Source organism: Orycteropus afer, unplaced genomic scaffold (assembly GCF_000298275.1).
Source record: "Orycteropus afer afer isolate SDZICR_OR568_19922 unplaced genomic scaffold, OryAfe1.0 scaffold00015, whole genome shotgun sequence".
Classification (NCBI taxonomy): Eukaryota; Metazoa; Chordata; class Mammalia; order Tubulidentata; family Orycteropodidae; genus Orycteropus; species Orycteropus afer.
In genome coordinates this window covers 12304631-12316154 of record NW_006921602.1, presented here as the reverse complement: position 1 = coordinate 12316154, position 11524 = coordinate 12304631, and the positions used below count along the sequence as shown (strand labels likewise).

Sequence of the window (11524 nt, the reverse complement as noted above, 5' to 3'; positions counted from 1 at the left end):
GAGATGAGCTATCTCCCAGTCCCAGTTTGGCTTAGCCTGGCTCATCCCAAGTGCTTGAGAGCTAAACTTTCTAAACTGCAGGCTGATTAGGTCAAGATGCTCTAGTAGAGACATTCTTCGGCAGCTGAGAAGATGCATGAAAATTCAAGTATATGTTTCCTTGCCAACCTGAGTGCAATGGCTCAGAATGGCGCAGGATTTGGCTTCTTTTCTTCTGGGTGCTGCAGACCAAAATCTTTCCATTGAGAATGTCCTCTGGACCCATATTCTCTCTGAATGGCTTAGGTGGCCCCATCCCCTTCAAAACAGAAAAAGTAAAACCCCAATATAACCAGACACAATATGCATCTGTCATATTTTCTGTTTAAAAACAAAACAAAACAAAAACTAAAAGTGCAATAAAGTCAGTTTTTTTTTTCTTTGCTCAGACCAATTTGCATTGTCCTATTACTGTCTCAAGAACAGAGTTCACTTGTCAAGAAAGCTAAGAATGCCAATGCACAGGGACAGTAGACTGCAGATTTCTCACAGCTTGTGTCCTACAGTGTAACTTCACAGGAAGGAGGGAGGAAGGAAGGAACGTGTACTCCGTGACCAGCTGGGGACGAAGGCTGCACAGGCACAGAGGGAGAGGAAGCCACACTGCCAGACATACCGGGTACCTGGTAGCAGGAGAAGGTTCTTCTCCAGCCCAGGTCTTCCATCTTCATCTTACCTTCTTGCCTACACCTCAGCCTCCAGAGCTCCTTCAGCAGACAAAGCTCTTGTTCCCTAGCTTTTATGCTGGAGAGGGTTGAGGGTAGGCAAGAACCAGGAGCAAATTAAGGGGAGGGAAGAGACTAGTAGTCCTTGAGTTTTTGTGAATGACACCTTCACTGTAAACAATGGGAAGGAGAGTCAACCAGGCAACCCCAAGGGCAAGCAGTGGTGGAGCAGCAGCTCTGGGACCTGCTCAGAGCCTCAGGCAAGGGGCATGCCAACTGACCCACTGGGCCCTGGCTGCCCACACTGGCTCCTTCTGGGGTATCTGTTTTCTTCTTTTTGGTTTGGATCTCCACCCTCCCCCACAGAGGAGTCCCTTCCAATGAGAAATGGCAGGAGCTGCAGGTGCAATCAAGTCAGCGTCCCCAGGGTCTGAGGACTCCTGGGAGGCACTGGTCACTTGTGGCGCTGAGCAGTCTTCTTCCTTTTCCTCTTAAAGAAACAGCAGCACCTGGAGCATAAGGAAAACCACAAGTCAGTGTGGGGGGCGCCTGCAGCTTCCAGCAGACCTCTGCCTGTTTCTACTTACTGTATAGGATGAGATTCTCCCCTAGCACCCACCCACAGGACCGCCCACCATCCACAGTGAGCACACGGGAGGCAGTGGGCAGTGTCTGCCAGGAAAGCCAAAGGACTAGCTGCTTCATCTCCATCTGAAGCTCCTCAACCTAATGAACAAAACACTGCAGGCTAAGCAGGGCCAAAACAGGCATCTCTGGAAGGAGGATGAAGATTTATTTTCTAACACTCAACCCAAATGCCTCATCTTTGTCTAGAACTAAAGTTAAAAGTCACAAAGGCGGCAAGAAAAATAGTCTGCACCCCTGATATAGAGGGCACAATTATCTAATCCAATTCCATGGCTAGCAGGTAGAGAGGCTAAAGGCAAAGAAATCTCATAGATAGCATGATGCTTGGAACTCTGGGAGAATCTCAAGATCCTAACAATGAAGGATTAAGCATTCCTTCCCCATCCCCATCCCACTACCTGGAGTAGACAAGAGAAACCCTGACTTCAACAGGACCTATGAGCCCAAATCTCCCAACAAAAATCAGGACAGTCCATTCTTCATTTAGAGGGGAGCAACCCACAGCCCAGGAACTAATCATTAGGAAGCTCTCTTGTTGCAGAGCACCCACCAATCAACCTAGCTTCCTGATACTGCTGCTGTCATGCCCAACTGGTTTAAGAACTGGTCCTGTTTAGGGTGGAGGATGGGGCCTGCTTCCTTCATAAGCCATCCAGTGCTGCCTCCCGGGGAATAGCCACAGCTTAGGTACATCCTTTGACCTGAGCCCTATCCCCTCCTCACTCCTATCTTTGAACAGAGAGCATCACACTTGCTCAGGAAGTGATGAGTCCACAAGGGGTTGATGAGGGTTGTGGCATGGATGGTACAAAACAAGTATCCTTTCCAGGAAGCTGACATATGGGAAATGAGAATGGAGGGGCAGAAGGTGGCAGATGAGTCAAAGATGCCAGTGATGGAGTGGAATAAAGTTGGAGGTGTAACTCAGACTTGCTGAACGCTTGAAGGAAAAACTTTTCCGAGGAAACTACCTTTGAATCTCCTAGGCTTATCTGACCAGGTTTAATGCCAGCAATAGCCATATGGAAATAAAGAAATGCTGCTTACTTCCCACACCTCTAAGTTCTCCATTGTAGCTAGATTCTCTTTTTAGTCAGATACCTTTGTATTCCTACACCCAAATGGACTAGTTATTAAAAATTCAAAGAAAGTTTCTTAGAATGCAGAAATAGAAATTTATAAAGACAATGATGGGCTTTACCCCTATGTGAATTGAGTCAAACATAGAAATTTCAGAAATAGTAGTTTCATAAAAAGAGATTTACAAAAGATTTTCTCTAAGAGTATCAATGATGTTTGTTAATGTACTATTAACGGGTATGAATATATTCACTAAACAAAGTGTCATATATATTTTGAGACTCAAAAAATTCTTTTATATAAGGGCCAACACTTAATTATTTAAAACAGTCCTCAATGGAATCTCCGGGGAAGGATTTAAGGGGGGGAAAAAAAAAAGTATTTCTGGAAACGTATGTTTTAGAAAATGGACATTTCCAAGTTTAATGTCCTGAAATTGATATTATGGTAAATTAAATATCATGGGGGCACAAATATTTTAATAGACTTACCTGTTCCCTGTTTACTATGATTTTCAGAGGGATCGGTAACATTTTAGTAAATTTCTATTCATTTTCTTTCTTTTTAAGCAGCAGGTGAATTCCTTAGCACGGTGCTAAGATAATGATTTTGTGTTTTTAAATATGAGCAATTTAAAAAAGTGAAATACTGTTTAGACCCACTTCAAACTATATAATGACTTCTCTATCATAAACCACCCCCCCAAAGGCAAGCCCTGAGAATTAATGCCTACTTATATGAGTTTAACATTTACCTGAGGTAGATACACTCCTTGGAGAGAACAGTCATGGAAGAAAGAGGGGGTGTTTACACAGGGAGACAGCTCAGGGGGCAGGAGTACATGGAGGGATGGACACAGAGAGGAGGAGCTATCAGGAGGAAGTGGGAGGGGAGCTATTGCATTGGGCTAAATTGTAGTTGATGTCATGAGACAAAGTGTATGTGAACTGCTGTATGAAGGGTGAATTTGCTCTGTAAGCTTTCACCCAAATCACAATAAAAAAAAAAAGAAAAGAAAAGAATTAATGCCTACTTATAAACCAATCATAACCTGATGTGCAATGCTGAATTTACCTGCCTGAAGGAGAGTGCAAGCTGTGGTTTAGAGGAGCTGGAATATTTTAAATTTAGAGCCCTTAATTTCTTTTAGTTACTAAAGTTAAAGTATGATCAGTAAAGAAGCTTTTAAAATTCTACCCACCAGGAAGCAGGTCCCACAATGTGCTGCTCTTCAACTCTTTGGTTTCTGTGGTGACTACTAGACCTAGACCAAAGCCAATCACTGACTCCATAGAGATGGCCTACTTTCACAAGAGAATGAAGATAGGTGATAAGCCCATCTTGTGTCTTAGGTTTTATTCCAGTGGATTCCTTGATTGATTGGATGATCCGATTTCTTAACATGTTAGAGTCTGAATTGGTCCAGTCTCCTTACTCACAAGCCAGTAGGTGCTCTTCCCTCAGGTCTCTAAGCCATTACTTTTTCCACACTGCTCTCTTACTATATCCTGGATGCTCCCCACTCAGTTATTCTCCTGCTTTATTCCCCTTCCTTGCCATATTTGTACACTCTTTCTTTGTTTTAATACCTGGCTCAAGTCCCACAGTACCCATGAAGCCTTCCTTGACTGGTCCTGTCCAAATAACCTCTCATTCCCTTAGCCTCCTGAGGGACAAAAATTTAAGTGTCTGGAGAACTTCCTGTCCTTTTGTGTCTGTGTATATTTTATCTTCTCTAGCTAGATGTTACCTAAGCTCTTTGGGGGCAGGGTCTAGGCTTTGGGACCCCTCAGAGTTCCAAGCATAGAGTTGGATGAGCACAGTCCTTAAGGACTTATGGACTAATTCAAGATCATGTGACTGATGCCTCAGAAGAAAAAACAGACCATGACAATGTCAGATTACACAGACAAATGTTTGCTAAATGAATAGGCCAAATGTACTCCTTGATACCCTATGATTACAAAGTCCTATCTCTATAAAATCCGTTTGTTACTGTCAATAATCCCTGTCCCTAGGGAAGCCCTTCTAGGCAATTTGGTTAGGGTTGAGAAATCAGCGCCCAACCAAGTTACTGAAAATAAGTAGAAACAAAGTAAAACAAAGTAGTCATAGAGTCTGACAGCCTATTACCACTGTGTAGAATACCACCCTATGCACACAGACAATGTGGAGTTACAACTTCAGCTGCAACAGACCAGCAAGGTTAGGAACTGGAAGGTCACAGGCAGTGTCCATGAAGAGAGTTGGGGATGGCTCCCTGTCTTACAGAGGAATGTTCCTCACCACACATGGATTCAGAAGGGTTTCCCACTTCTACATGGCCCATCTTGTTTCTAAGAATGATTTTGAGGAGACTTTTCCAGAAGTGGAAAATACAAGGTCCAATATGTCATTAGCTGAGTTAACCCTTGGCCCACTAATCACTTGTAAGGAATTAAAATAAAAATAAAAATAAAAATACCAAAAAAGCCCCACAATAGCAGCAACAACAAAATGTCCATCTCTCCCCCAAGAAGGAGCTTTCTCTTTATAGGAGGGAGGGAGGAATCATACTCTACAGATGAATCATAAAGAAAAGTCACTGATTTTCCCCAAAGCAGACAATTTCCAGGTTAAAGACCAAGCCACAGGAGATACGGCAACAACACTGTCCTTGGGGCTGTGAGTAAGAATCTAAACAACTAATAGAATAGCCTTGTTCTCACTTCTGTACCTTTCCTTCCAATATTATCTGGTCATATTGATTTGGGAGACAACTCACTCAGCTAAAAATAAAGAGAAAACCTTGGGGTGGGATATTGTTTTGGCAGGAGAAGGCAGTGATGAGGTAGGTTTGAAAGGCAAGAAGGAAAAGATTAATTCCTGGATATAAGCCTGCCCCATTCCCACCTTGTGGATCTAGTTCCCCAGTCTGGGTGGTTATAGCACAAGGTGGCACATGTAAGCCATTCAGTGTTCCTAAGGCATTTTGTTTGGTTTGCCACTCCCAGCCTAGTCTGGTCCGCTCCCCTTGCATGTGGACTGGAGAGAGGGACTCACCACAAGTTGAGCATTTTCAGGCAGCTACAGAGTGTGTAAAGAGAAAAACACAGAAAGGAAGAGAGAGAAAGAGAGAGATATTAGTCCACAGAGGTGAGATGGAAGCGACTCCCTGTGAGCCATGCAAACATGCAGTACGTGTCTATGTTTAGTTTCTTCCTCTGTTGGGGTGTGGGGTGTGGGGGGGTGAGGAGGCCTCCCTTGGACCTGCTCTAAAGTGGGGCTACTTGGTCCCCACTCTAAATTAGAGTGGGCAGGAGCCTGACAGAAGTCTCAAAGTTGGGGGCTGGATCTCAGTGAAGGCTAAGGCAAAATAGAGAATTGGTGGGGGTCCCAGTATGGGCTTTCCTAGGCAGTTTCTAGGAAAGTAGCAGGGAAGACAACAAATGACCATGTCTGTAAGAGCCCAGTCAGCCACTGAGACTGAGCTATTTTGGTTCTCACATGAAGTCTTACTGTACAATGTCAAGTTAGCTTCCCAACTATTCTGAAGGAGAGACAAGTCCTCAACCCCTGTACAAGTCCAGCATGCCTGATCAAAGCAACCAGCAGTTAGCTCTTCCTCTTCAGAGGAGAAAAGGCTTAAGAAACATTCACTTTATCTTATTAGGAGATGAACTGGAGGTAAGTGGCTTGCTGCTATGAATTAAGGTAAAACTATCAGAGAAGTACCTAAATCCCATTTTATTAATTCTCTAGAGAAATTAAGTCCTTATTTGCTAAGTTATAGCCAACATCAGTGGATAACCAAAAATTCCTTGTGTTATTACTGTAAGAAAAAAAATCAACCAAAAAGCTCCCTACCCTCACTACCCTTCCAATCATACTTAAACAAGGACAAGTGTCCTGTAGCTAATGAAAAAGGAAAGTCAGACGTTCATTTTGTACACAGAATAAAAAGCAAGACCCTATTGTTCCTCTCTCCTCTATACAGAACAAGCTGGATGAGAAACTCAAAATCAAAAGCTTGGAGGCTTCACATAGTTTCTCAAGTCCCTGAGCTGAGGCTCAATATAGGCAAAAATGCCCTTTTCCCCACAAGCAGGCTGCATGGACAAATGGCATCACAGCTGCGTGCAATGAAAAGTTGTTTGGGATGTCTTGTGCTTCTCTAGCTGTGACTTCTTCCCATAAAAATGATCAAGCAGGTAGACACATGGCAACTCCCTCCCCCTGCCCCTACAGAAAGCCAAGAGAAATAACACATGGTTGTGCCCTAACAGTCCCCTGGGCAAGATGAATTGGTTGCTCTTGAAAGCACTAGGGAAATTAGCACATAAAATGCCCCAAGCCATGAACTTTTGGGTAACTTTTGGTCAAATATAATTGCTCCATTCTGGTTTCCACACTTCTCAGAAGTCTCAAACCTAGGGCTAGTTGGCAAAGAGGCATAGTGGCCCTTTCTGCTAAGTGGCAAGACTTTAAACTGCCCTTATATCCTAGGGCTTAAGATAATTCCAGAACAGTATATACCAGACTTAAATCTACTTGTGTAAATGGCCTCCTATCTTACACAAAAGACACAAACACCACATTCACATATACAATTAGAGCACACATTTACCAAAATGAAATGAGATGAATGGGTTCAAAAGATAAACCTGTCCAGGGCATATTATAAGACTAAAGCCCATTCAATCTTGGTATTCAAAGCATCTTATTAAATCCAGAGCTAAACTTCTAGCCTTCAAAATATCAGCCACAAAGGTAAACTGGGAGTGGAGTCAGGGTGGGGAAAGCCCAGACAATGTCTGGATAAGACTACATTTAGTGCAGTGGTTCCCAACCTTGGATACAGACAGAAATCACCTCAACTTTTAAAAATGCAGTGCTTGGACCACATCTCAGATAAATTAACTTTGAATCTCTGAGGCCAGGATTAAGATTGATTATTTATCAGGTGCCTGTATTTTCTAAGATGCCTCAGGTGCATTTATTTCTCAAATGCAGCCAAGGTTGAGAACCTAGCGGGTGGAAGTACTGTATTGTTTATGCAGTTTTGTCATGAAAACTGAAAAACTGTGAGTACTATTAAAAACTCGAGAGTCCCTAAGAAGAGGGCACATGTTTTCTTACTAAAAATGGTCTTCTCTGGTATAAACCTTCCCCCTCCTCCCTCTCTGGTGCCTTATATAAACCAGAAAAGCAGCATCTGAAGCTGCCTACAGTCAGCAGGCACTGGACAGGAGAGTCCAAGTCATCCTGGGGCACTTTTTATCTACTAGGTAGGAATGCTCAAGTCCGGCTTTACAAAGAACAGACCACTTGAACACCAAGTGAGTTCATCAATAGACATGCAGGAGATCAGGGGAGTGGGACAGGTGACAACCACACATCTGGAAAGAGAAAGAATGCAGGTCATGGTTGGCTTCTCACTATTTTACACCCAGAGGTGTAGCTCGGTCTGACTTGTATTTAGGCTATCTGAGGGTTCAAGAGACCACAAAGGAAACAATATCCTTACAAATATGTTGCCTGTTTCAGAGAATATGACACCAGTATATCCTGAATATTCTCAAAGGATTCAAAAGAAAGGTCATTCATCGTTGAGCTGGCAACAACTTCTGACTTGTGAAGGACCTATCTCCTTATTGGATGTCTTCTTGGAGTTAAATCTGGCCCTAAGTTTGGCATGGGCAAAAAAGGGAAATCTGTGATAGAAAAGCTGCCTTTGCAGCAGAATTGGCAGTTGCTTCACTTTCTACCCCAGATTCTAAGAGTTTAAACACAGACCATGCAGAGAGCACCAAAGAGCCGCTGGTATGGGCAGGGCAAGACACACACATGCAAATGAAGCAGAAAAGGGTGTGAGGGTAACCTCCTCATTCTCTTGGGATCATTATGACTTCCTTTCCTTCCCAAAGACTTTTTCATTCACAGGTTCAGAGATGATTTTTCTTGCCTGACTTACTTGAATCTCCCTCAATCAAGAATCATTTGAGAGAACAAAATGGTTCTGAAATCCTTGTTCCAGTAATATACACCCAGAGTTATTAGCTAAAAACCAGAAATCGAATGCTGCTAACCATGGCCCACGGTTTAGATAAGCAGATTTTTCTCTATACCCCATAGGGAGGAAGAAGCTTCGGGGCTCTGAGAGGCTTATGGTTACCATCTGTTGTATCTCGTACAATACAATTCTTTTAGTTCACTACATCTTTTGTGGAAGCTCTGATAGCGTAGTGCGTAAGGCACTTGACTGCTAACCAGAAGGCTGGTGGTTCAAACCCACCAGCCACTCCTCAAAAGTAAAGTTGGGCAATCTACTTCTGTAGTGATACCACCTCGGAAACCAAAGGAAGGGCCACTATGAGTCGAGTCCTACTCGACGGCACATAACAACAACAACAAGTCTTTTGTGCCATGTAGACTATAAAAATACAACTATTCTCCTGGAATTCACAGCTAAAGAAGGGCAGCAGCAGCCTTACAATTCCATGCAAAAAATAAGAGGGCCAAAAAAATGAATCTGCGGACACAAGCATGAGGAATTCAGTCTGAGATGGAAAGCACACAGAGAGGAAATGACAGAGAAAATTCAACCCATGACACAAGAGCCCCCTTGAAAGATGAACGTACTTAGCTTCCTCCACTACCTCCACCTCAGCGTGAGCTGTGATTGGTGCATTGGAGTGGGCTCCTGTGGGGTCATCGACATTCAGCTCTCCATTGGTCGAGCTAACCACCTGAAACAGAAAGACAGAGTATGATAGGTACCATAGTAATAAGGAGCCTCTTGCCAGTGTAAGAGAGGGTCACTAAGGGAGACCTGGTGTCCAGTTGAAGATCTAGCCAGGTAGAGTCTAGAATGTTTGTTTTCCTGGATAGAGGGGCCAGCTATCCTAATTCTGGGAAGGTGTATTACAACCAGGCCACCAGAACCACAACATGTGAGGAAACTATCATCAAAGATGTAATCATATAATGATAATAATATCTTCTACATTGAGTGCCTACTCTGTGTCAGACACTGGGCTACACTATGTGTGCATACGCATGTATATGAATTTAATCCTCACAAAAACTCTGTAAAATAAGTCATATTACTATCTTTTGATAGATGGAAATGCTCAAAAATGACTTAACCAAGGTGTAGAGTTAGGGTCTGATGGACTTAAATGAGGGAAGTATGCCCTAAACATGTAGAATCTTTCACACTGCAAAAATGCAAATAGCTCTTTATTAATGTAAAAGTAACTGCACAGCTCACTTTAAAGGTTACTTTGCTCCCTTAAACATACTAGGTAAATTCTATTTCTCTCATTTTATCATGTTAAAAAAAAAATCTAAAAAGTAAATTGATACTGAGCACCAGAAACTATAAACAATCACACTTTCCTTCAGAAATTTCTTCAAGGCTTTGACCACTGGTTTGAAGGTACTCAAATAACAAGACTGCCATAATCTCTGTGGTGAGAGGGGGGATGGTAAGGAAATGCTTTGACTTGAAAGACCAGTCTTATTTCAACAACCTTTATTTCAGGTTCAGTGTCATCCCACTTCTCACTGATGGTCCCCAAACTGTAACTGAAGGCTCTCATTCCTGTCATCTGGTTCATGTGGACCCAATCAGGCTTCTCTTGCTTATGTAGCTGCTTCTGCCACCTGGTTTCATTTCCAGCACATGATTCCTGTTTATGTGGGTGCTGGGGAGTGGGAAAAGGGACCCCCCTTAACAAACCACTCTGCTGTTAAAGACCTTGGCTGAAACATGGGAGAGAACCACAAAATAGGGTAAACAGTTTGGATATCATATGCCCCTAGGTAAGTACTTCATTTATTTGAGAATGTTTTTTTACAGGTTGATGTGAGAATTATATGAGAAAATGTATAAAAGAGATAGTATATGGTACAATACCTGGAGCATAACAATGAAAGCAGAACACTATAGTAAATACGAACTGGGCTCTAGAGTGAGTCAGCCCTGGGTATGAACCCCAGCTTCACCACTTACTTGCTGTGGGTCCTTGGGTATGATCCTCAATCTTTCTGTGCCTGAGCTTCCTAATCTGTAAAATGGGGAAATAATGGTGCTTACCTAATTGGGTTACTATGCAAATAATCCAAAGAAAGTGCTTATTCCAATGCTTGGTACATGGAAAAGGCTCAATAAATGTTCCTATTACTATTATTCTCCATAAATCCTTGCTTATTTTTATCTGCCTCAATACCTTGGGTTGACACCAGTAGTTAATTTGCAAAAATTTCCTTAACAATCATAAAGAGGGAAAGTATTTAATCAAAGTAGACAGGTGAATATTACTTACTGGTAGTCTATATCCACAATTATTTCTATGCTGGCAATATTTATTGTTCTTACAAATAATAAGACATTATAAAAAATTAAAATAATGCTGTATAGTTAGTGAATTAAACCTACAACATTAAATCTGGACTTGCTCAAGGAAGACCCAAATTTCTGCTAGTGATCAAGTTCGTTGTTGTCGTTGTTATGTGCTGTCGAGTTGACCTGACTCACAGCAACCCCTCCTTGGGTTTCCGAGGCAGTATCACTACGGAAGTAGATTGCCCCATCATCCTTCCTAGGAGTGGCTGGTGGGTTTGAACTGCCAGCCTTCTGGTTAGCAGTCAAGTGCCTTAGCCACTATGCTACCAAAGCTCCCAGTGATCAAGTTTAGCATTACTGATTCGTAGAGCAACCTAACCAAAATCTTATCTCCTGACATGATATGATAGGTAGCATACAATATTATCTACCTAGTATTCTTGCCAAAAAAATGTATTATCTGAATCTAATCATGAAGAGAAAAAACATTAGACAAATAAAAAATGTGGGACACTCTATAGAGTCCAACCAGCCTGGACTCTTCAAAAAAGACTGACTTAAAAAATCTATTATTGAGTTCTGGCAAGATGGCGGACTAGGCAGAAAGACCGCACAGACCCTCTTCAACAAAGAAAAGGGAAACCAATTAACACAGACACAGAGGATAATCCTGGACCCCTGAGCCTTGAAGGGAAGGATATAGAAGTGGACTAAACCCCAACTAGCAGAAGAATCTGCATGAAAATACCAAAAAAGGAGACAG

At 42.4% G+C, this 11524-nt stretch overlaps 1 protein-coding gene across 1 annotated transcript in view; it reads right to left on the bottom strand.

Annotated features, from left to right (window-relative positions):
- Window positions 1–1158: 1158 nt before the first annotated feature.
- Window positions 1159–11524, bottom strand: part of CSNK1G1 (casein kinase 1 gamma 1) — a 194086-nt gene continuing 183720 nt past the window's right edge. Inside the window, exons 11-13 of the mRNA XM_007957864.1 lie at window positions 9054–9160; window positions 5475–5498; window positions 1159–1213 (exon numbers count right to left, since the gene is read on the bottom strand). Of these exons, the coding sequence (XP_007956055.1) occupies window positions 1159–1213; window positions 5475–5498; window positions 9054–9160 (186 nt within the window). The remainder of the gene's footprint in view (window positions 1214–5474; window positions 5499–9053; window positions 9161–11524) is intronic.